The 23,410-nt window shown below is 50.6% G+C and overlaps 1 protein-coding gene across 3 annotated transcripts in view; it reads left to right on the top strand.

Annotated features, from left to right (window-relative positions):
- The window catches only part of IKZF1 (IKAROS family zinc finger 1), a 93,615-nt gene that overhangs the window by 60,447 nt on the left and 9,758 nt on the right, over positions 1-23,410 (top strand). Inside the window, exons 4-7 of one of the 3 annotated variants that reach the window (XM_044245699.1) lie at positions 4,487-4,747; positions 10,161-10,328; positions 14,545-14,670; positions 18,993-19,097. In XM_044245699.1, the coding sequence (XP_044101634.1) occupies positions 4,487-4,747; positions 10,161-10,328; positions 14,545-14,670; positions 18,993-19,097 (660 nt within the window). Of the gene's footprint in view, positions 1-4,486; positions 4,748-10,160; positions 10,329-14,544; positions 14,671-18,992; positions 19,128-23,410 lie in introns of all 3 variants that reach the window. The other 2 variants (XM_044245698.1, XM_044245700.1) reach the window with 2 other exon arrangements.

Raw genomic sequence — 23,410 nt, 5'->3', positions numbered from 1 at the left:
CTTAATAGAGGCCACGTTTATTGAATACTAAAATCGGGCCCCTGTCCACACACTCTCGGGGACCAACGGAAGAGCCACAGGGGTAGGCCTGAGCTGGCACGCTCTGGGGTAGAGACGTGCGTGAGTCTCACCTCGCGTTCTGCATTTACTCAGTTCAATCCAGGGCGGCGCTGAGTTGGACCTTTTACTAAGTGGTGGGGGGACAGAGTTGCAAAATATTGATGAGTGTAATCCCCACGCGGAGGGAGAGCCTAGTATTGCACAGACAGCATCGTGCGCCTGAGCCATTCTGGCTCAGAGGGGCGGGTGAGGGGTTCAGGAGTCCAGGGAAAGGAGAGCACGTCAGCACGAACCCCGGTTAGCTCAGAGACAGTGTCCAAGGGGCGGACCAAACAACCATAAACACTAACAAGGGGAGACCGTCTGTCTCATGGAAGGGACTGGAAGGAGACCAATTCTGAAGGACAGCGGGACTCATCCTATTCCCTTTGACTCTTCTCAAGGGACCAGGGTAGGAGCCTTGCCTCCTCCTTGGCTGGGCTCCTGGCCAGCAGGCGGACGGCTTAAGTCAACGCCGGTCATCTGTCCTGAACTCTTCATTTATTGAAGCAACTGCGGGTGCCTTGGACTTCCGCGGGATGTGGAATTCAAACATAACCCAGTGGTCGGACGGGTCTCCCAAGTCCTCTGTCACACGTGTACACGGACATGCGGGGGGTGAACCTCCTAGGTGCCCACTCTGCTCCACGAGCGAGAGGCTACCTGCCCGGCCACAGAAGGAGCCCCCTGCCCAGGCACCCCCGGACCCCCCTCTGCTGGGCCCACACCACCCAGACCGCCCGCTCTCCTGTTCAGCCTCAGTCTCCCTGCCTGCGAGTTGTTTGTCCGAGCTGGTCCAGCCCCATGGAAGCCCCCAGTGTGCTCAGCCCCCACTGACTTCCTTCCTTCTGAACCTTTCAGGCTGGGCTCATCCTTTTAAAGGAGGCATACACAGGGCCGGGCCCCGGGGCCAGCGGCTCAGATCCCCTCCTAAGGATCCTAAGACTGAATCTTCTGCATCTTCTGCTTCTCTTTTTTGCAGGCACATCACTAATTGAGCCATGACACCCCAGACCTTGTTCACACGTAGATAAGCAGGGCCAACACCTCCCCTGTCCTGAGTTTGTGTTTTTTTTTTTTAAGGTGTGTTTTTTAATTTAAGAGGACTGGACATTTGTGTCCACTAGATCACAATTTTGAGACCAGCGTTCGTGACTTATTACGATAGGTTTGTGTCCTGAAACCTTGTTGCCTGTGTTCTCCTCTCAGCAGGGGGGATGCCCCATTTTCATGGACACCCTCCTCGGATGGCATCTTCCGTGCAGCCAGCACCCCACTGCATTCGTCCGCAGAGAGAGGAATGCTGGGGATTCTCCCTCTCCCTCTGCCCCTCACCCCACTCTCTCTCAAATAAATAAATCTTAAAAAAAAAAAAAAGTAAGCTGAGAATGCTTTTTGCCCATATTGAGAGAGCTGTCGCCTGTGCTTGACTCTGGCGTGCCCATGGGACGGTGTTGCCCCCTGGGATCCCGGGCCCCTCCCTGTCATCCTTTTCCCCTCGGTCCCTACAGACCTCTCCTGCCCTAATGCAGCCTGGAATCTGTCCCCAAAGTGCGAGCAAGCTCCCAGCCCTCAGTCTCTCGGGGTCTGGTCCCGGCTCCGACCTGGAGCCGTGGGTGGAGGCTGCTTCCAGGGGCCCCATCACGCTCCCGCCAGTTGTGGCCCCCCAATCCCCCCGCCGTGACCTGGGGTGTTCTCTGCGCTCTCTCCTTCAGAGACCCGCCGCGTCACGGCTCCCTGAATTCCAGCCTGTGAGCTTTGCCTCCTCTGGGCGCTGAGCAGACTGACCTCAGACCGCCCCTGGGTCCTGCAGAGTCGCGGGTCCCTTCTCCTAGGCTCTCGTGCCTTTGGAACCTCCTGTTTTCATTCTGTGACCAGTTCTCGACTATCCCCTGGCATCATCGCAATGAGAAAGTTGGGCTATGATGGGAATCAGGTTTGAGGGCTTCTGTCAGACATAAGGGGACACCGTGCTGTGCCCCTCCAGGCCACCCTCGCCTCTTTTCTTCCTGATGCAGTGTGTCCCCCTGCAGGTGGCCTGCTGTGGCTCCCGTCACCCTTAAAGTCGCCTCGCTGCTTTCCCACCCTCCTGCCCATCACCAGGCAGGGCCCACACTGTCACCACAGCGCACAGCCACACAGCACACGGCAGGGTCGCAGCCCTACCCACCTGCCTTACCCCTGTGGTGGTTTCAGGCAAGGTTGTTTCTCTCCATGTCCCCACACCTCTCCAGCCACAGGTGCGCGGACCTATACCCGTGTCTCGGCGCCACTGGCTGAAGAACCTCTCACACCCACGATAACCGGCCCCGCCTGCCCTCCCATCCCCCGGTCTCGTTTGATAAAAGAAACAAGCCACCAACCAGAGGATTACAAATAATCCCAGCTGAAGGCATTCAGAAGCCTTTGCAACTGGACGGTCCTGTTTCCAGAGCGTTCTAGTGCAGAGCCCCATGCTGGAGAAGGAGCTTGCCCTGGAGAGGGACAGAGCGCGTACCTGGGAATACGGACTCCAGAGAGCTCGAGGTCAGAAAGCCTGATGTCACTCCCACCGCCTGGCCTGCCTCGTGTCCTGTACTCCCCGTGTCAGTGGGACCTGGTCCCTTTCTCTGGCAGCCGGGAGAAATCAGGCCCCTCTGGGGCGCTCCAGGGGGTCCGATCTTCGGGACCTACTAGGAAAGTACAGGTGGGGACTCCCTTTTTCTGGATGTAACACTGGGATCTGATGAGGGGAGACACTCCGTGCTGGGCTCTGGCCCGTGTGCCAACTTGCCGTCCCATTTACTTATTTATTTGTCTCCCTGGAGAGCGAAAGGAAAATCTTGGCCGTCCAGCAGCTAGGAATGTGGGCGCCAGGGCCAGGCTGCCCACGCGGCCTCCCACGTCTGCCCTTGCTGCGTGACCTCGTGTGGCTCAACCTCTCTGTGCCCAAGCTTCCACCGGGATGCAAGATGACAGCGTGACCCCCCTCGGCGGGTCCCCGTGAGAGCTAAGTGCCCCAGGGCAAGGACAGGGCCGTGTGTCTGGCACAGACTTCGTGTTTCAGATGTCACTGGGGTGGCGGCCCCCTCCCCACATGGACCACCTAGTGCCCGTCCTAAGCTGACTCCTCATCGACCTTTCACTGCGTCCCCACAGTGCCCCTGGTCGGCCACAGCTGCTCCCTCCGGCCTTGACAGGTGTGAAAACCAAAACCAGGGAAGGTGTGTGACTTGCCCCCGGGATCTCAGTGCTCTGAGCGAGCGGAGCGGACATCCCCAGGCACGAATGTCAGCTTCAGAGTCTGGATTCTTGAGTTATGATTGAAGCATTGCGTAAAGGAGGGTTACTAACTAGGTTGATTATTTAAAACCGTGGTCTCAGACATGCCCCCACGTCGGAATCCCCGGGAGGGGGGCTTGTGACAACACAGGGTGCTGGGCCCACCCCTAGAGCTTCTGCTCAGCGCGTCTGGGGCTGCCCGGAGAATTTGCTCCTCTGACAAGTTCTTGGTTGATGCTGATGCTGCTGGTCCACGGACCAAGCCTGGAGACCCACACATTCCAAATGTCGATCAGAGATCTCGTAGTCACAATTACTGTCTCGGTCACTGTGTCTTGTACTCGGCAAAATTTACCTCCCTGTTGTCCTTCATCTATGGAGGCCATGTGAGAAGTGCTAGCACTCAGGGTCATTGTCGTCTCTCCTTCGGCTATGGGGTGGGACTCATCAGTTCATCACCAGGCTGTGCATCAGAAGGATGCGCGTGAAATGTCTCTGATTTTCCTCACCAACAAAGCTCTGCAAACAGCACCCGTCCCTGCCCTCGACGTGACTTTAATGGAATCAGGAATGCAGAGCCAGCTGGATAATTTAAGGATAATGCCAGCCCTTGGCCCTCACGCATGGGGCTGGCCGCTTGAGACGCTAACGAGATCTGTCACCTCCACAGAAGCGGCCATCCACCCTTCAGCAGCGCGAAATCCCGTAGGAAGTCGTGGCTCCACTCCGGGGCACGCTCCGTTATCATGGGGGCTAAAAAAGGAGATAGGAGTTTTGTGTACCAAAGAAACAAACCATCAGAATTCCTGCGGAAGCCCTTCGGGAGTCCGTGGCCAGAAACGGGACCGTGAGCTCTTGCTGAGTTTGTCCCAGAGTGTATTAACCCATGAAACAGGGAAGTGTCGCCTGACGAGGAGGAGAAGCTTTTCAGTTAGGAGGGAGGTGGCCCCAGGCAGGGGCACCTCGCGCTGTCGGTACCCACCTGCCCGAGAGCCCAGCTCGGGGCCACCGTCCCGGTTGACAAGCCGCTGAGAACCTTCTCCGCTTCGATGTGCTGTCTTTTTGCTGCTGTGTTGTTCTGTTTTCTTGCGATGACACTGAGTGGCCCCTGTGTTGTGTCTTTCAGCCGGTAATGTTAAAGTAGAGGCTCAGAGTGATGAAGAGAATGGGCGTGCCTGTGAGCTGAATGGGGAAGAATGTGCGGAGGACTTACGCGTGCTTGATGCCGCGGGAGAGAAAATGAATGGCTCCCACGGTGGCCAAGGCAGCAGAGCTTTGTCGGGAGCTGGAGGCATTCGACTTCCTAACGGCAAACTAAAGTGTGATGTCTGTGGGATAATTTGCATCGGCCCCAATGTGCTCATGGTCCACAAGCGAAGCCACACTGGTAAGGCCTGGCGCAGTTCCTCCTTTGGTGGCCTGGAAAGGTCCTCGGGGGTAGCAGAAAGAGAGCGATGTCCTGTCTCTCAGCACCGGTTCCAAGTCGTAGCACGGGGAGCCTTGTTCTTAAGGAGCAGCAGCGAGGGGGACTTTAAACACGCACCTGTTCAAACCTACACTTAAAGCCATGGGATGGGGAACGTTCACAGCCTCCCCAGGGCTGTCAAGGGTCCGGGATCTCGCCTCCCACTAACGAGCGGCAGCTGTGCGGTTAGTGCCCCTGTAACCCTGTAACCTCCCCCTCCCCCCCAAAAACAACAACAAGACGAAACCAAACAAAAAGAGGGGGAGCCGCTCACAGGCGCTCCTCCAGGTTTCCCCCGAGAAACTGGCAGTGAAATGGGCCTTTTTGAAATCCAGGCTCCCAGAGCTCGGTTTTTAGAAACATGAGTGAGCCGTGGAAAAGTCCCACACGTCCCCAAGTCCAGCTCAGTTTCCCGGGGGTGTCCCTGCCAACAGGTGAGCCTGAGGACAAGACTGATTGCTGCTGAGTGTCCACCTCCCACGGGGACAGAATCTTCCATCCGAGCCTCTGTCGGAGGGTCTGGAAGCCTCAGAGAAGGAGGTTTCCTGTGTCCAAACAGGAAGGGACGAGGACAGTGTAGCATCCCACGGCTGTGCCCAAGCTCATGGGGGGGTGGGGGGTGAGATAGTTCTGCCCCTTCTTGTGCTTGGCCATGGCAGACAATCGGTCCCATCCCTTCCCACTAGGACTGTGGAGTCACCTCGAATGGCCTCAGACAGTCTTCAAGACATGAATGGGGCCACGTGCTACCTTTAGCTGTGTGCAGGAGGTGTCCCCCGCATTGAAGAGAACTTCACTCTTTTCCCCTGAAGGTGTGCAAAACGCAATTAAGTCACCACCTCTAGGGGTCACTGAAAGTGTAAACATAAAACAGACAAACCCGGAGTCTTGGCTGCCTAGGGGCTGCCTTTGGTGGGTCACCACGACGTCCGCTGCTGCCACCACTGTCTGCAAGGGGATTAAAAAAAAAAAGGCTGAAATCCTTACTCTGGGGGCACAGCAGATTTTAAAGATAACTTAAGGAAGTAGGAAGAAGGCTTGAAAATCACAGCCTTGTGAGTGTCTTCCCCAGGGCTAGATAAATCCATGACTATCAGAAATTAAGCAGGAATGCAGGAAAAAATCTTTGAACAGCTGTCTTGTCAGGACCCACAGGCCTTGGTGGAGCTGTGACTTTCCCATCTGAATCGCGACAGTCTCCAAAACAATGTCCTCCACTTGTAAGACATCTGGAGAATCCTAAAACCCGTTGACTTTCGGAAAACGTGCGTTTTCAGTAAAAACGTAACTTCTAAAATTAAGCAAACTTTGCTTTTCCTAATGTGTCCCTTCAGCTTCCAATTATCCCGTGAAACAGACCCTTCATAGGGAGGCCTGAGTTAAGCTTGCGTGGGAGTAGTCAGGCCCTCCCCTTTTGTAATGACTTGGAAATTAAAGCGAAGGTAAGTTACTTTGTGATAGACACCGAACAGAATACACCGGGACCCGTGTTCATACATTCCTGATGGAGGAAGAGACCTCACAAATGAATGACTTTCCTTGCTAATTCATGTAAAGCCCAACTGTACTGTGAAAATTCGCTTAAATAAATATTTGATAAATGAATCAAATCCTGGCATACTAAATCGCCAAAACATAATGACTGCCTGCCCTGATAAAAAGAATAATTGCATTTAATGAATAAACCTGCCAAGTGCAGATATGCAGAGTAGCCCCAGCGGCGTGCTGCCCCCTTGTCCCCACAAACAGCAGCTTAGTGCCAAGCACGGAACGGATTCCTTCCCTTGTAGGACAAGTACATTCCAGAAATAGGAACAGGCAGACGGTCAATGTTACAGTTCCTGGTCTGGCTTTTATGAAAACAAGCCAACAAACCCTGAAACAGTGAACTCAGGGATGGTCTTCATGACGTGTCCCCACTGGCATAAACGCGGACGGCGGCAGGCGGATCCAAGCGAGGTTGCATAAGTAGATGACGCCAGGGAGGTTTCTGTTCCATCTCTCTGAGATCGGAAGCGGAGCATGTTAGAAAAGGCATGCTTTGCTACCTGTCCATCCCCACCCCGAATTCTCCGAGTTTCTGATGTTTCTAGAGCACTTTCCTCTCATGCTCGAAGGCCATATAAATCATGCCAGGGCTTCCCTCCCTGGTACCCGACGGCTTCCAGGGGCAGGCTCCCCTCTTCCCTCTGCCCAGAGCCCGACTGGGGAAGGTGCGCTGGGCTCCACCCGCTGACCTGTGTGAGGATCCCACTACTTCCCTCCCAAGTTTTGCTGCTCAGTTTCATTTTTTTTTTTTTTAAACTCAAGTGTAATAGCACTGCCTTCCCCACCAAACCTCGGGGTTGATGTGAAAATCACAGGGGAGAGTGGTATGAAAGAGCCACACAGTGCAGGGGAAACCCCACCACGCAAATATGCAGCAGTGTCGTCCTTAATGATGGTATTGTAAATGATCAAGATCAAGAAACGTGTCTGAATTATGGTGACTCTGGACAGTCTCAGGCTTTCCCCTGTTCCCACCATCACCAGCATCAGAGAGCAGTCAGCTCCGAGGTGTGGCTGGCATGGGCTCAAGTTCATTCTGCCAGCTCAGGTATATATTCTGTAATCTACCTTCTTCTGATATCCCCCCTACAGTTTTATGATGGAGACATCCAAGGGGCTCAGACCTTCTTACAGAGGGTCCCTGGCATGGGCACCTGTAGACCCTGAGAGAAAAACTTAATGTTGAGGTAATGAGGATGATAAAGCCTTCATCCCACCAAGGAAAAGAAATCCAGCCTTGGGGAGCTCACTGTCACTTAGCTGCAAGAAGCAAGCTAGGGACCTGAGGAGGGAAGCAGTTGATGCTGGAGTCTCAGCTCCAGGGGAGCAAAGGTAGTGGGGGCTGTGTTCTGTCCCCCACAGCAGGGCCATGCCCCCTGTCCTGCTAACAACACCTCCAGACAGAAACTACCTTGAGCTGGGCCCTGGGTTGTCACTTCGGAGAACGCCGTCTTCGGGAGTCTCCATGTCCCATGTTACATATTCATGCCAGCACAGGCAATCAGAAACAAATAGATTTCCAGGAAGGCTTGCCAGCAGGATTAAGACGCCAGGCGCAGCAAGATACACGAGAACTGTTGACTCAAATTAGAAGACAGATTTCACTCTCAAAGCAAACGGCCGCCTTGCTTTCCTCCTCACCCTCTCTCGCGGGCGGGGAGCATGGCTACACTGTGCTGTCCCTCCTGGGTCCACGGCTGCAGCTCCTACACAGACAAGTGCTCCCCGGCAGGGTCCAACTTGGGTTCCCCCCTCTGCCTCCAGCCCTTCGGATCTCCAGTGCCTCGTCAGCCTGGAAGGGCTCCATCACACAGCTAGCTAGCTTTGGGTCTCGCCACACACACCTGTTTCCTACGTATGGCCTCTGCCCTCCCTGTATGCATTTTGGGTGGTGTGAGCTCTCCCGACTGATGGCCTTTCCGGAACATTCAGCCAGAGGTCCACACTGCCAGGATCCATTGCACCCTGCTGGTCTCACCTGGCCCCTGACGACCAGTGATTTCTCTTCTCCTGTGCATCTACTTGGAGTTAAACTATGCACCTTCAAGCCCGTGTGTGTGTGATGGAAGCTCTAGAATTGTTTCTAATAGGTAATGATCTCTCCCTAGTGGAGGCTCCTGGGGGCCACTCAGCCACCAACTCTTTGAGATTTTAGCCAAAGCTAATCAGGATCACTGTCACCTCCCACCTGCCTGACTTTTTGCCCAGCCAAGTCCACCTCAGATGCTGACTGGGGAAAATGCCCAATACGTCCCAGTGGGTATAGGGATCCCTCCAACGGGCCTATAATTCAATATCATTGCTAGTTTCCATCATTACCATAGCAGCTTTGTCCGGCCCACTGAAAAATACAAGCGATCATAGTCATGACATCCCAAGGCCAATCTGAACTTTTCCACTGAGGCCGGTGTAGGTTTGAATAGACCCAGACGGGCTTCTGCTAGTTGCTTTTGGTAAGTGCCTCCTTGTGCACCAAAACCACATTAAGCAATTGAGAACATTGTTAAGTATATATTTCCACACATTCTTTTTTCCTAAGAAAAACCCGTTACCAGGAAGTGTGTGTGTTTTGGGTTGGTTTTTGTTTTTGTTTTTATTTTTGTTTTCATGCTATCTCAACACCAGATATTGTGGGCACAGAGAGCTCTTCTTAAAAAAAAAAAGAAAAAGAAAAAAGGAAGGGGAAAAAAAGGCAGTTGTTTTCAAAAGGGCTTTAGTGTTTACTTAAACCTGACCAGCGTGTCATCCTTTCAGCTAAGGAAAATGGTCATCGCTTTGGAGTCCAAGACCCAGGACTGCCCAGTGGCGTGTTTCTTTCTCACAGATGCCTGCACGTCCCTTTGTCGGATCCCGAACCCATGGGGACAGGCGCTGCCCCACACAGTCGGGGCTCCCCTAAAAGAATTCCCAATCACAGAGGAATTGCATCTCGTAGACGACTCGTACTGAAATTACCCCCTGATCTTCTGCAGAGATAGGCCAGTGATAGCTTAGCGGTTTTAGGATTTGGGAGAAGGAAAAAGCCAGAAGTCTCCGAGCGCCTCTGGCTCGGACGGCCTGCCATGGGGGGCCCTGGGACTTCTCTTTGGACCATGTGGAGTATCCTTCACAGTTCCTTAACTTCTCATTTTATTCAATCTTTCTCCTTCTCTCTCTCTCTCTCTCTCTGAGCCTCACACTCTGTCTGTCTCCTTCCTGATTTGCCTGCGTAGGGACAGACAGGTAATGGAGAAGAAATTGAAAGGCAAAATACAGGAAAAATGTAAATGAAAAGAAGTTATTATAACTGTTATAATGAAGTGCCTTTCATTTAAATATAAGAATGTAACGCTGAAATGAACTTGTGATCCTGAAATGCATTTTTAATGAGTTTCCTTTTTATTTTGCTGCTTCAGTGGCATATTTTAAAGACCCTTTGAAAAAAGCCACATTAAAAACCCCACCAAATGCCACAACACGCAAAATTGGATATTGGTTTATTCCAAAACTGCTGATCAGGAAGAGTGGCTCTTCATCACAAAATGTTGCAGTCACTTTATTTAAATGAGTTTGAATTTGCATTGTGATGTGCCATTCTGATTTAGGGAAAAAAAATTAGATTTTCAGATCAAATTGACCCAACCAGTGAAGCGTTAAGGAGCTGGCAGGTTTAGTCTGAAAGCCTCGTGTTCTATCAAACCTGCAGCCGGTGGAAGTCACCGGCCCCGTGGGAAACAAGTTCCTCGCCGGGTGCTCCTCGCGTCCCCGCGCCGAGCTCTGCTCTCACCCGTCCCTCTCGCCCTCCCAGGGGAACGGCCTTTCCAGTGCAACCAGTGCGGGGCCTCGTTCACGCAGAAGGGCAACCTGCTTCGACACATCAAGCTGCACTCCGGGGAGAAGCCCTTCAAGTGCCACCTCTGCAACTACGCGTGCCGCCGGCGGGACGCCCTCACGGGCCACCTGAGGACGCACTCCGGTAGGTCCTCCGGCACAGGTGCCAGGCGTCCAGGCCGGGCTTGCGTGTGTGCGCATGCGCGGGAACCCCTCTCCCACCCCCACTGTGGGCTGGGCCTGGGCCCACGCACTGTCCCTCCACTGGGCCCGCATACCCCCCAGGGACTGTGGCAGCAGTGCCCCTGTGCCCCAAGTTTGGACTCCCCCACGGGGCGGAGGGCGCGGGTGGGATCTCTCTCTCTCTCTCTCTCACACACACACACACAGTCCTGCTTTGCAGACACTCTCCAGAAAGACCTCCTCTTCCCGGGGTGCTCAGTCAGCGGGGCTCTTCTGGGACCCTGCCAGCTCTCCTTTCACCCAGCGTTCGGCTAAGGCCCAGGAAGTTCCCAGGGACACTTCTTGATGATACTGGCCAGGCCACACCTGTTTCTGCTTTACGCAGAGGACTCCGCTAGCGGTCACTGTCACTGGCGTAGTTTCTTTTCAAAGCTAAGAGAGAAGGTGAGTAGGGTCTGCGGCCACGCGTCCTGACTGGGGACCAGGCTGTCCCCACCCCCCCCACCCCCAGGCAGGCCTCCCTGTCTGGGCCTGACCCTAACTCATACCAGAAGCCAGGCAGGCCTCGGCAGACAGGCCACTCTGGCTCTTACCAGAATTTTAGCAAACGCATGTCGTGTAATCCAGAGTCTGGATCGTGATTACCACAGACGTTGGACGGTTCCCCAATTCTCCCAGCCTGCAAAGCGCACATCCACCTTTGGGATCTGTCTTCTGCCTCCTGAGGAATCCTCTATTCTATCAAGGGGCCCTGTGGTCTAGCAGGACAGAGGAACAGAGACGAGCCCTCCGTCCAGCCAGGACACTTAACCCCTGCACGCCCAGAGCTCATCATCTGGACCACCGGCTGGTCCGCGACTTCTCTGGAGCGCGGTGCTGCTGGGGAGGAAGCTCCCTGCCAACACCCCCAGAGCCTTGCTGTCCCCCGGGGGCAGGGATGCTGCATCCCTGGGAAAGCCTGCCTAGAATCAGGCTGTCTCCTGTAGTTCGTGACAAGGTTCTAGTGGCCTCTTCCTGTGCCTCTTCCTTTGTTACTGAGCAATTACGGAGCGCCCCAGGGCCCTTCTCTCTGTGGAGGGGCCTGGTGGGAAGTAGTGAAGTGCGTGTTGCCCGTGTGTCGACACAAGTGTCTGAGAGGCTAGTGGGAGCACAGGGAGGGGCCCGTCAGTCTCCGGAGGGGGCAAGGAGGTGGGAGGCTTCCAGAGAGACTTCCAACAGACGAGGGGCTTGAGTCCACACTGGAAGGTGAGTTTCTGAGGTTTACCTTCAGAGAAGTTCCATGGGAATGTGTAATTCTCTGAGCGACCCCAGAAGGGGGCGTGGTACGCATTTTAGCCAGTGTTGCAGGCACACGTCTTTCTCCTGGAGCCGTGCCAGCAGAAGCTCACAGGGAGGCTAGGGGGGTGGTCGCAGGCACCCTGGGTGTGCTGGCTCCCTGTCGTGGTCCAGCCACACCATCTCCTTCCCATGCTGATCTCCTTAGTAGTCACCATGGAGGAGGTTCCCAAATGCCACCCCTTCGCCCCCAGGGGTCCGTGCCGAGGACTGGGGCAGGCTTGGCCACAGGGGACAGTTCAAACCGCTGGCTCCCCCAAAGTGGGAGGACGACAGTGGGCATCTCTCACGGTTTACAGTGTGTCAGTAATGAGGACCATGCATGTTGCCCCCTAGAAGTGAACTAAATGCAAGTCTTCAGATGTAACCATTATACTAGCAGTGGGCAGAGCCCGACAGGTGATCTAGGACAAAGGAACTTCACGCATATCATTCATGCAGGTCAAGTTGGACATCAGCACAGTTGACAACAGGACTGCATCAGGGTTGGTAGGAAACACAGCACCATGGAGGTGGAAAACACAAAGACCATCCCTAGGTGACACCAACCATATCACTGTCATCCCCAGTGACTCTGATTTGCAACAGAAATCTCTCCTGCATATCAGCCCTTGAAACTCGAAGGGATGTCTCTCTCTGCTCTCCTACCCTCTGTGAAGTCTGGAACATCTAATAACAGTATTTTCAGTTACTCTGGCTCCATGCCTGCTTATTTCCTTCAAGGCGTGTTGGTGGTGTCCTGCTCTAAGCATGGCCAGTGACTTGAGTAATTTCATACAAGTGTGGTGGACTTGGGCAGCTTATCTCTGCTATGGATGCAGTGCTGAGCGAGCAGCTAACACTGTACCATTGACCCAGGGCTGCTGGTGATAATGGCATCTAAGAGAGCCGTTGACACACAACTCTTAGAGAAGAGCCACATAGGCCACTTCTCCATTCCACTAAAACCATGATCAACCTCATAACTTTCTCTGGCCACTGGTGGTAGCCTGAGGTACCAAAGACCAACACATTAATGGTGATAATGTAGGTATAAAATGTGTCCCATACTGATAAGAGGAGGACTCAAGTATCTGGCAAGGTAGGGAAGACATTCCCCACTGCTTTCTTTGAGAGTTGAGAGCTGAGCTAGAGACATTCTTTGCTTCAGAATATTGGGTTCTGCTGCAAGGTGTACTTCAGTTTAGTTTCTTACCATGAACACATTTCTTATGTTCCAGAGTTAAAAGTAATCATATATTTAGAAAAAATGGATGTTCAGACACTGGGTCATATATACATGAATTTGCTTAAGTGGTAGCTTTTCTAGGAAAGGACATTGAGGGGTTGTCTATATTCTACTAATTTCTAAAGCTAGTATTCCACAAAGTGTGCCATTTTAGGCAACATATATTTCGGTGTTACTTCCCTGATCTTAGTGATACAATGTTTCCCACAGATCAAGACCCACCCCCTTCCTCCTCTGTTCAATGTTCCAGAAGTCAGATTGTGTTTTTTGTCTTAGTCTTCTTAAACCATTGCTTCTATTCATCTGGGGAAGAGACTGAAGTAGTATAAGCTTTGGTTAAACCATTTTACCAAACATTCTTATTTGGATGGTATGGATTTTTATACAATACATTCAAATTTGTGAAATCTAACAACTTAAGAAGAAAGTCAGAGGAGATTCTGGTCTGAGGATGGAAATTTATATTCCTCATATAAATAAGGATCCTTTACCTTTTTTCATCTCTGAAGGTGCTGTGTATTAAAGTCTTTAAGCTTAAGCATGATATGAATTTGCATTAGTGTTCTTTCCCTAAAATACCCCTTAATAATAAAGTTCGGGAAGAACCAAACCCATTGTGTAGAACTGCAATGCTTAATATGGTAGCCACTAGGTGCATATGGTACTTAAATTGTTAAGTTTAATCGACTGAACTTAAACAAAATCAAAACTTCATTCTGGGGGCACCTGGATGGTTCAGTGGGTTAAAGCCTCTGCCTTCGGCTCAGGTCATGATCCCAGGGTCCTGGGATCGAGCCCCGCATCGGGCTCTCTGCTCGGCAGGGAGCCTGCTTCCTCCAATCTCTCTCTCTGCCTACTTGTGATTTCTGTCTGTCAAATAAGTGGATAAAAATCTTTGAAAAAAAAAACTCCATTCTGTGGTGACTCTAGCCCTATTTTGAATGCTCAGTAATCATGTGGGGCTGATGGCCACCATATTGAACAACACAGTGGCTGTCGCACTGGACAGTGCAGATGGTGAACACTTCCATCTTCATAGGAAGTTCTGTTGGACAGGGCTGATCTCGAAACTACACCATCCGCAAGTTTTGGGGGAGATGCAGAGCTTTCTCTAAACTAGCACAAGGAAATACATTTTGGAAATGAATGCTCTTTCATTAGTGTATACTTATCCACTATGGTTTCTTAGAGACCTCAAGTTACCCAGCTGAGCAACCTGGAATTTAATCCACTTTGGCTGCATTTGGATCTGGCCCACAGTGAAGATGCTGTCCTCATGGCTCCATCTCCCCGACCCCACTGCCGTGGCCCATTTCCTCCAGTTAAAGAAGTGATTGAAGTCCAAGAGAATTGGGTCGCTAGGACAATGGGCAAATCAAGATGAAGCAAGACTCACAGGAGCTCTTGGTTCAATCAAAGAAACTCTGGGGCATTAACATTGTTAAGTTTAGCAAGTTTGATTGAGTCCATAAGGCTTTTAGCTCTCAAGAGTAGAGGGGTCCTTTTTTTTTTTCTTTTTTTTTGCCTTTTTGATAATAATTGTATTGCATGCATTCCCATTACCCGTAAGGCCAGCACTTAATTGGGGTCTCGAACTCAATTGTGTTTTCCGCAGTTGGTAAACCTCACAAATGTGGATATTGTGGCCGAAGCTATAAACAGCGCAGCTCTTTAGAGGAACATAAGGAGCGTTGCCACAACTACTTGCAAAGCATGGGTCTTCCAGGCACCCTGTACCCAGGTAAGCCGGCCCTCCCTCCCAGCTCGCAGTGAAGAGGGGCCCCGGGCACAGAGCTCCCGGTGTGCGTGCCGCCACCACCGGGACAGACGGACTCTTTAGGCCACTAACACGGCGTGGTCTCACCCAGAGCTCACTGTGCTTCCCGACGTTCGAAGCCCCCATCTCACCAGAGAGAGCCTGGCTTTGAGCCCTTCCCTCTTGGAAGCTGGGGATACATCTAAGATAATAGTCACCCCTGAAACTTTGGGGTTTTTTTCCTTGGATTTGGTGATTTTTTTTTTAAACTTTGGAGTATCGGTTACTTCTTTGTGCTTAATAATCAAAATAAGATATGAAGTCTTGTTCAAAAAACTATTTTTTTCATGAGCTTGATTGAATAAAATCTTTCAGGCTGGGTTTTCAGTCATCGCCTGCTGGAACAGGTGAGCTCCTTGGAAAACCCTGACAGTCCAGAGGATTGCGGCTGTCAGAGGGTTCGAGGAAAGGCTGCTTTCTTCTTATGAGCCTTGATGCTTTCGGCATCCCGTCAGGAGATAGCGTTTGACTCTGATCTTAGATAATGTAAAGTGAAGGATGGGAACAGATGGCTGAATTTGCAGGAGGCTGCATTTACTCAGAGGGACGGCGGTGGTATAGAAGGCACCCTTTCTAACTTTTTAAGACATAAGAAATTTATGAATAGATCAACTGAAGTTAACCTCTTTCAAAACACCGTTTGCTCGGCTCCACCAAGGGAAGGATCGCTGCTGGACTCAGGAGCGGAAGTTAAATTAAGAGTTGAAAATTTTGTAAAACCTCCGTAAGGTCCCTGACTTGAATGAATGGCTCATAAAGGAAACTGACCAGGGAACACGCAGATCACTTGTATCATTTTAAATTTTATGTGACTACTTACTGGATTTTTCTTAGGGTGAAATACACGTAGCACATACACATAGGGTCCTAACCATTTTTGAGTGTATGGTTGAGAGGGACCGAGTAGGTACAAGAACACTCAGATTAAGGACCAGTGAGAGCAGGAGAGATGAACAGTTCTAAGAACCAAATCTATTTGGCACCAGGGCTGTGTGTTACATGGCCAGAGCTCTGTGGTTCTAAGGCTGCCTTCCCCAGCCATCAGCTGTGGATCTGGGGGCTGACCATTGATCTTTCTGGGCCTTACTCTTCTTGCCTGTAAAATGGGGAGATCCCCTTAAATTCTCAGTTAGCCTTCTTCAAAGTCTGAGGTCTGTTTCTAGAATGGAAGGGTATCAAGGGTTTCTAGAAGAGAGGAAATCAGGTAGTAAAACAGTAATGATAATGTAATAGTCATCCATTTGTGGCCAGACGCCAAGGATGAGAGGATGATGATGATCCTTCAGAATAAAATCTGAACATTCAGACATTGTGTCTGAATCTGCCACAAGTAGACTAGTGGATCCTGGAAGTAAGTGCCACAGTGCCCAACTTTGCTGAGAAGGAGGGACATGGAAGGAAGCATATAAGCTCAACAGGTCAAGCGTACGACCTACAGGATTGTTTTTTTTATGGATTTTGTGTATATCCTTCATATAAATCAGGGGGTGCTTTTATGTCTTCCCATTTAATGAAAAACACACATTTCCAATATTGAAAAATTTCATATAAAAGTGGTAATAGCCTATTTGAAATATATGCTTCCAAAATGGACTGACCCATGTTTCAATAAGGCATTTATCTACCCAAGATATTCGCTACCATTTATTACTTACCATACCAAGCCCTCTAGCACAGTGATCTGAATTTCCCCTAAAACTGTACACATGGAATTTCAAAGACAAAATGAGCAAGACACACAGACCACACACATTGGCTTTCTCTGCCATCTTATTACTAAAGGAACACTCTAGGAGGGCAGCCCGGGCTCATCCAGGGGAGGGCAGGCTTTGTGTCCCTGAGACTGGGGTCAAGTTGCGTCTCCGAATCCATGTGTGAACGTGACCTTGAGCTCTCAAGTAGGAGTGGTAATTCCTGCCTGGCCAACCTCGCAGAAAGGCTCTGGGCGAAAGAGGAGACAGCAGGGAAGGTAGACACGCATCACGTCCTCACATGAACATACACATGTCAGGCACCGAAGCCTTGACACCTGGAGGGTGTCCTCGGTTGGCTGTCTGGGTCAGTGAGGGCATATGTCAGCAACACATGTATTACCCTCTCGCCAGCCAGGATTATTTCTGTCTTGAAATGCTCATTTGTTCCCTTCGGTGATCAGATCGCTGGGAATACCACAATGGTTTGTCCTTCTGTCCCTGTGCTTGGGAGATGAAGAAGCTTCCTGTGTGCAGTGAAGGCACTGGGGGTGTGGAGGGAATCCATAAAAGCACTTCAGGGCCGGTCCTACAAGCTGACATCTGGGATTCAGAGGGCAGGCAGTGGGCTGCTGGGGTGTGGACAGCGGGGGGGAGGGGGAGGTGGTCCTTGCTCACTTACCTGTGCTGTGCCAGGTCTGGCTGAACCTGTGCCTTCTCATGCCCCGTCCCCCCCATGCTGCCCGGGACCAGCCCCCTTGGCGCTCAGAGGGACCCCTGGACAGCCTCTCCCTGCCTCAGTCCTTAGGGTGGGGCCGTTCTTTGGGATTTGGTAAAAAACAAAGCCTGGCTTAGCTAGGATGTAGGAACATTTAATTTTTCTGAATATAACTTTACCTAGTTAAAGGCTTGTTGGTCCTCTGTTGTAATTCCCTTTATGGAAAAAAAAATGAGTTTCTTTTGAGCGTTTGGAAGATGATCCGTCAGGGGCACAAATCGTGTTACGGCTCTTAGGGGGAAGAGCATGAAACGCAGAGTCGGCACCAACCTGCGATCTTTGGACTGTTTTGTCCCTCACTGTGATGACGCTGAGCATCTCTGCTCCCAGGAGGCCCTGTGGCTGGGTGGGGACATAAGCGCTGCAGGTGCCCCGGGGCGGGGAGGGGGTGCTTAGCCGAGAAGGAGGAACATGTGAGGATGCCTATGTGCTCAATAGGTCACACGTACTTGTCTGGAATTGGGCCGCGTGGGTTTCGTGTGTAGCCTTCATGTACATCGGGTGTAGACGATTATGTTTGCCCATCGAATAGCAAACACGCATTTCCAATGTTAAAAAATGTCCTATGCCAGAAATAATAACCAATTTGAAATGTATGTTTCCAAAATGGCCTTCCTAAGGCCATCTGAAGACCAGAAACACTGAGGAATCATCTTGGCAGGCAATGCCCGGGACGTGATGAGCTGCCTCACCGTGCTGAGGCCAGAAGCAAAGGTGGGAGGGACAAGGGGGAGGGCCAGACAGGGCAGGCTCGTGTGTTCCTGAATCCAGGCCTGGTTTTCACGTAAAATGTGTCTGTCCGTTGTAGGGGAGTATCGTGAGGGTGCCTAGAACAGAGGAGAGGACTGGCATTTTCAAAAAGGAGGAGTCATGTGTGGCGCTGTATTCGCATGCAGCTAAGTTCTGACTTAGAATAGGAGCACACCTGCGCTAAATCAGCATGTTGTAGCCAGCCTGGAGGGTGGGGAGGCAAATGGCCGTGGGATTGAGGTGGAGGCTTCAGAAATGGTGCTGGAAAGACTGAGTAGCTCTTTGGAATAGAACTGACACTTTCAGCTCCTTGTCCATTAGGACAAATTGCAGGCAGGAGAAAGAGTTCTACTCCAGACACCCAGCCATAGAGTCTGGGATGCGGACGGACTCCTCAGGACACAGTGTTATCTCTTCAGTCATGGGAAGAAGGATCGCATTGGGAAATAAAGACGGGCTGGACATGCTCCCCATGTCAGCACTTACCGCGGCATCTAGGTGTTCTGCAGTTAGAGGGCACTGATCCCCCGAGTTTGCTGTGTGTTCGGGGGTCGGGGGCTCTGGCTTGTCCCCTGTGTTGCCGGGATTCGCTGTAGTCCTCCTGCCTCTCACTTTGCGGTGCCAGCCGACGGCGTCGGACTGCGATCGTTTCCAGCTCAGACAGGTCTGGGACTCCCAGCAGGCTGATGTCAGGACTGACGGAGGTAGTGGATTGGGGAGCCCTTGAAAAGTTAAGAGGACTTGTCAGAAGGACACAAGGGCTTCACCACATCCGGCTTCTGGTGACAGGGGTGGTGCTCGTTCGCTTTGGTCATGGGAGATGATGTGCTGTCCCCAGGCATCATTAGCAGGTGGCCATAGGCAGCCCCCGTCTGCCAGGAGAGCTGCCAGGGAGATTAGGAGTAATCCCTGAGAAGGGCCCGGTTCTGGTCGGCACGTAACAAATGTCAGATTGAACGCTGGACGCGACCCAATCCTTTCACTGTAAGTGTTTCTAAACTGGCCTCTCTAACTGTCTTTGACTTTAGTCATTAAAGAAGAAGCTAATCACAGTGAGATGGCAGAAGATCTGTGCAAGATAGGATCAGAGAGATCCCTCGTGCTGGACAGACTAGCAAGTAACGTCGCCAAACGTAAGAGCTCTATGCCTCAGAAATTTGTTGGTAAGAGTCAAACGTTTGCTGTCTCTTAAAAAACAACTGTGTGGGTGTTTTAGACTCAGCTGACCCTTAGTTGAGAGTAGGAGAGAGAAAAAGAATCTCGTTTTGTTTTTTGTTTTTTTTTTAAACAAAAATTGGTAGGGTGTGTTCCAAATTTCTTAAATATTTTGGATTTTTTTTCTAATAGACTTCTTATGCAGAAGAAGTCTTCTCCAGGCAGTTTTTCCTTGGTATGGTCTTACAGCATCCCAGGCACCCAGGAGATCTGCCTGTGGACACCATGCACTTCCGGGGGTGGCCGGATCAGTGCACTGTGTTGGCCTAGCATGGCTGGGGGCTCCCCACACAGCCCATTCACCTGCTCCCTGAGCAGCCCCCCTGAGCCATAGAGGCTCAGAAGTTTGTAATACCCCCTGCATGGGCTACCTTGGATGACAGAGCAACTGGCCAATGAGAAGGCCCAGGGAGGAGGGGGCATAGCCACAATGGCTGTGCTCACCGTGGGATCTCTGCCCATGCCAGGTGTTTTGAGGGATGAAGGGAAGAGCAAGGTGGCCGTTTCCTCTAGGAGCTCGCTGTCCAGTGTAGGCTGTACACAGAAGCACCAGCAGCCCTCATCAGGCCACACACTCCACACACTGCAAATGCAGGAAGAATGATTAGCTTGGTGTAGAGTTAGCTCAGTGTAAGAGCGGAAATACCCTCGACTTGGGCCCAACCTGAGGGTGTCAGCACACAGCCATGTGTTAATGCTGTCACCTGGGTGACATTACTTGACCTCTCCAAGCCTTTATTCCATGCTTTTATGTCCCTCACGTGGCTTTGTGAACATAAATTAACACCAAGGATGTGAAAACATTTAGAAACCCTCAGTGTAAAGGTCAACTATTATCAGTAGGATAATGTGGAAAGAGAATGCCAGGGGAAAGGTCATGTGCATGAAAAAGGACATTGGGGGAGGGTCATTATCGGGAAAGAGGACCTTGGGGGAGGGTCATGGTCAGGAGAGAGGACCATGCGGGAAGGTCATGGTCAGGAAAGAGGACCATGGTGGGGGTGGGTCATGGTCAGGAAAGAGGACCATGGGGGAAGGTCATGGTCAGGAAAGACAATGATTAGTAAAATTTCATGAAGCTGATAGTGACCTTGATGGGGAACTAGAATTTCAGCACATTATTAATAGTGGAAGACAGGGACAGGATTCTGCACAGACATGAAAGTATAGGGACGTGGTGACACCAGTTGTATGGGTTGGAGCGGGGGTGGGGTAGTGGGGGTCACATGGGAGCGGACTGAGGAGCAGGGTGTGTTCCAAGCTAATTCATGTGCCCTCGGGCAAGCTAGAATATTAGGTCCCAGTAAGCTCTGGCCACAGAATCAGTGGCCTTTGAATGCTGAGGTGGGAAATGTCTCCTTAACTCAAGAGGCAAGGAAAAGCACTGGCATAATTTTAATGGGAGCCACATCTTAGAAAACAAGACCACGAGTGCCAGAAGGTGACTGGAAAAGGGGAGAGTCAGTGGTGGCAGGGAAGGAGGAGGAAGCAGAGCAGAGGAGTTTGGTGACAGGCGCTGGGGATCAGGGCAGGGACTGGCGGGTGGAAGCCGTGAGTCACTGCAGTTCTAGTAGAGGAGGGCGCCATTTACAGAAATGATAAAGCCACTTTCTGGAAAAAGAGTTCTGGTTTTGATCTGCTCATCTTCAAGGGCTTTCTGAGGTCAAGGCCCCATGGGAGCATGGAAAACGTGTGTTGGGAGAGGATGGGTCTATAATGGGGTTAATGGTTAATGAGGTGTGGGGTTCCAGAGGACAGATGGGACAGCAGGAAGCAGGGAGGACAAGGAGAGGCCACGCTCTTGGGGCTCTAGCCTCCCTTTTGCACTGAAGCCCCCGTTTGGATCAGATTTTAGAGGCTCGTCACAGGTTGGGGAGGTGGGAGAGTTGGGGGAAAGAAGGATCCAGTTTCAAAAACTTTTGCAAGCCACTGGCTGGAGACGCCATGTGGGGAGTCACCCACATAAATATGCAGGCTTAGACTGTGGGAATGAGGGAGGCCCTGCATTTCCTGAGCAGAGCAGGAGCAAGGTCCTGAGCACAGAACAGGCTGCTGTGATGGGATTTCAAGTCGCACTGGTCTAGGTGAGAACTCAGCACTCTCAGGTGCTGAGCAGTGGGCAGGGTGCAGTGCACCATAGGCGGGATGCCGAGGTCAGCAGGCGGCAGGTGAGGCAGAGGGCCAGGTAACCAGGGGCGGAGATGGAGCCAAGACCCGGTAACAAATGCGCCCGAGGGTTGTTAGTGGTCACTGACGTTGAGAAGCTGGGCACGACTTCTCCTTCACGTTGGGAAATTGGACAAGTCCTGCTGAGGATTTATCAATGAATCTTTGCAACCCATATTAGCTTTTGGAGGCTTCCAACCAAATGAGACTACCTGTGAACCTCTCCTGTAGCCACCCAGGAGGAGGTCGCCAGTCGAGTATGATCAGATTCAGATGCTTCTGTGTTCAAAACAAACAAACAACAACAACAACAACACAAAAGTTCTAACCAAGCCAAACCAGGGTTAGAAAGAAGTCTGGGGAGGGGGGGTGAGACACAGGAGAAGATGTGATATGAACAGTAGGACAAGGAGAGAAGCATGGAGACTGGAACAAAGGGCTCAGGAATGGCTGCATATTCTGTTAGGTGTTTTCCCAAGAATTTGGTGATTGATAAGTTATTTATAAAATAATACCTCTTTCTACACCCAAATGCCTAGCTTGTCCTCACTTCATTGTGATGGGATTTCAGTCAACCGCTTCTGACTTGTCACAGCTTCTCCATCGCTAAAATAAATAAATAAATAAGAAAAGAAAAGAAGGGAGGGTGGGAGGGGGAGAGAGAGTGAGAAAGAAAGGAAGGAAGGAAGGAAGGAAGAAAGGAAGGAAGGAAGGGAAAGGAAAGGAAGAAGGGAGCAAAAGAAAAGGAAAGAAAGATCTCTTAGGGTCCTTCTTAACTTCTACATGCTGATTTTATCCTTTCTGTAAATTTATAAAGTATGTAGGAGTGCACCTGTTTTCATACATGATCATACACATGGGCCAGGGGTGGTGCTCTTGAAAGGCTCCAGGTCTGCATTCAAGAGACCTGAGTTCAAGTCCAGATCCAGCTATGATTGGCTGGTGACCTTGAGCATGTCACTGGACTCAGTGTCCCCATCTGTGAAATGGGTGTGATGCCTCCTGTTCTGCATCCTTCCCAGTGCTATTCTGAAGATCAAAAGGGACAATAGGTGTGGCATTGCTCTTAACTCAAGAAAGCACTTAAAAAATATAAGGTGACATTCTTTTCCTGTGGTACATTGCTCAGAATGGTCTATAATTTTGTTGAATCGATATGTGATCTATGATTAAAATTTTTACCTTGCACGTTGGCATGACTATAAGTAGGTATTGATTCTGCTGGCAACATTCCTCATCAATTGTGTCATCAGCGATCTCATCCTCTGAGATCACTGGATCAATGAAGCCCATCACAAAGGAGATAATAATGTTACGTAAGGACGCTACTCATTGTTCTTAGTCTGTTGGGCGATTACAGGGAGAAAGTGTTTTTTCTTGTTGTTGTTAGAAAGGAGGGGTGGGGCAGAGGGAGATGGAGAGAGAGAATCTCAAGCAGATTCCATGATGAACACAGAGCCCAACGTGGGGCTTGACCTCACGACACTAAGATCATGACCTGCACTGAAATTAAGAGTTGGGTGCTTAACTGACTGAGCCACCCAAGCACCCTGAGAAAGCTTTTTAAATACAGAAGAGGAGATAGGGGAGAATAACAATGATCAATATTCCTGCTATCCATTATAATTATCTTGATATAGTTTCTTTTTTTTTTTTTTGAGATAAAAACACAACCCTGTTGCATTATTAAAATGACCCATGGTGAATATAAGGAATTTTAATAGAAAGATGAATGTTTTAGAATCACCCCCAAACCCCAACATCCAGAAATTGCCAGTATTAAGAGTAGCTGGACATTATTCTAAATATCTTTCTATCCATATATAGGTATGTGAGGGGCTAGATGATGAACAGGTGGATTGATAGACAGGTGTGAAATAAATGTAAAGATTCTATCGTATTACAAATGCTCTTTCAAATTGAAAGTATCACTTCTGTAGCTGTCTTAAATTTAAGAGGTAAACAAAAAACAAAACTGGAGGCATGGCTGATCTTCAAATAAATATTTTCTCACAAAAGATATTATTTAAAGGATTTTTCCAAGATTAGAAAGATATACTACTTT

Source organism: Neovison vison, chromosome 4 (assembly GCF_020171115.1).
Source record: "Neovison vison isolate M4711 chromosome 4, ASM_NN_V1, whole genome shotgun sequence".
Classification (NCBI taxonomy): Eukaryota; Metazoa; Chordata; class Mammalia; order Carnivora; family Mustelidae; genus Neogale; species Neogale vison.
Note: the sequence above shows the minus strand (reverse complement) of the source record. Positions and strands in the feature narration are given on the sequence as shown.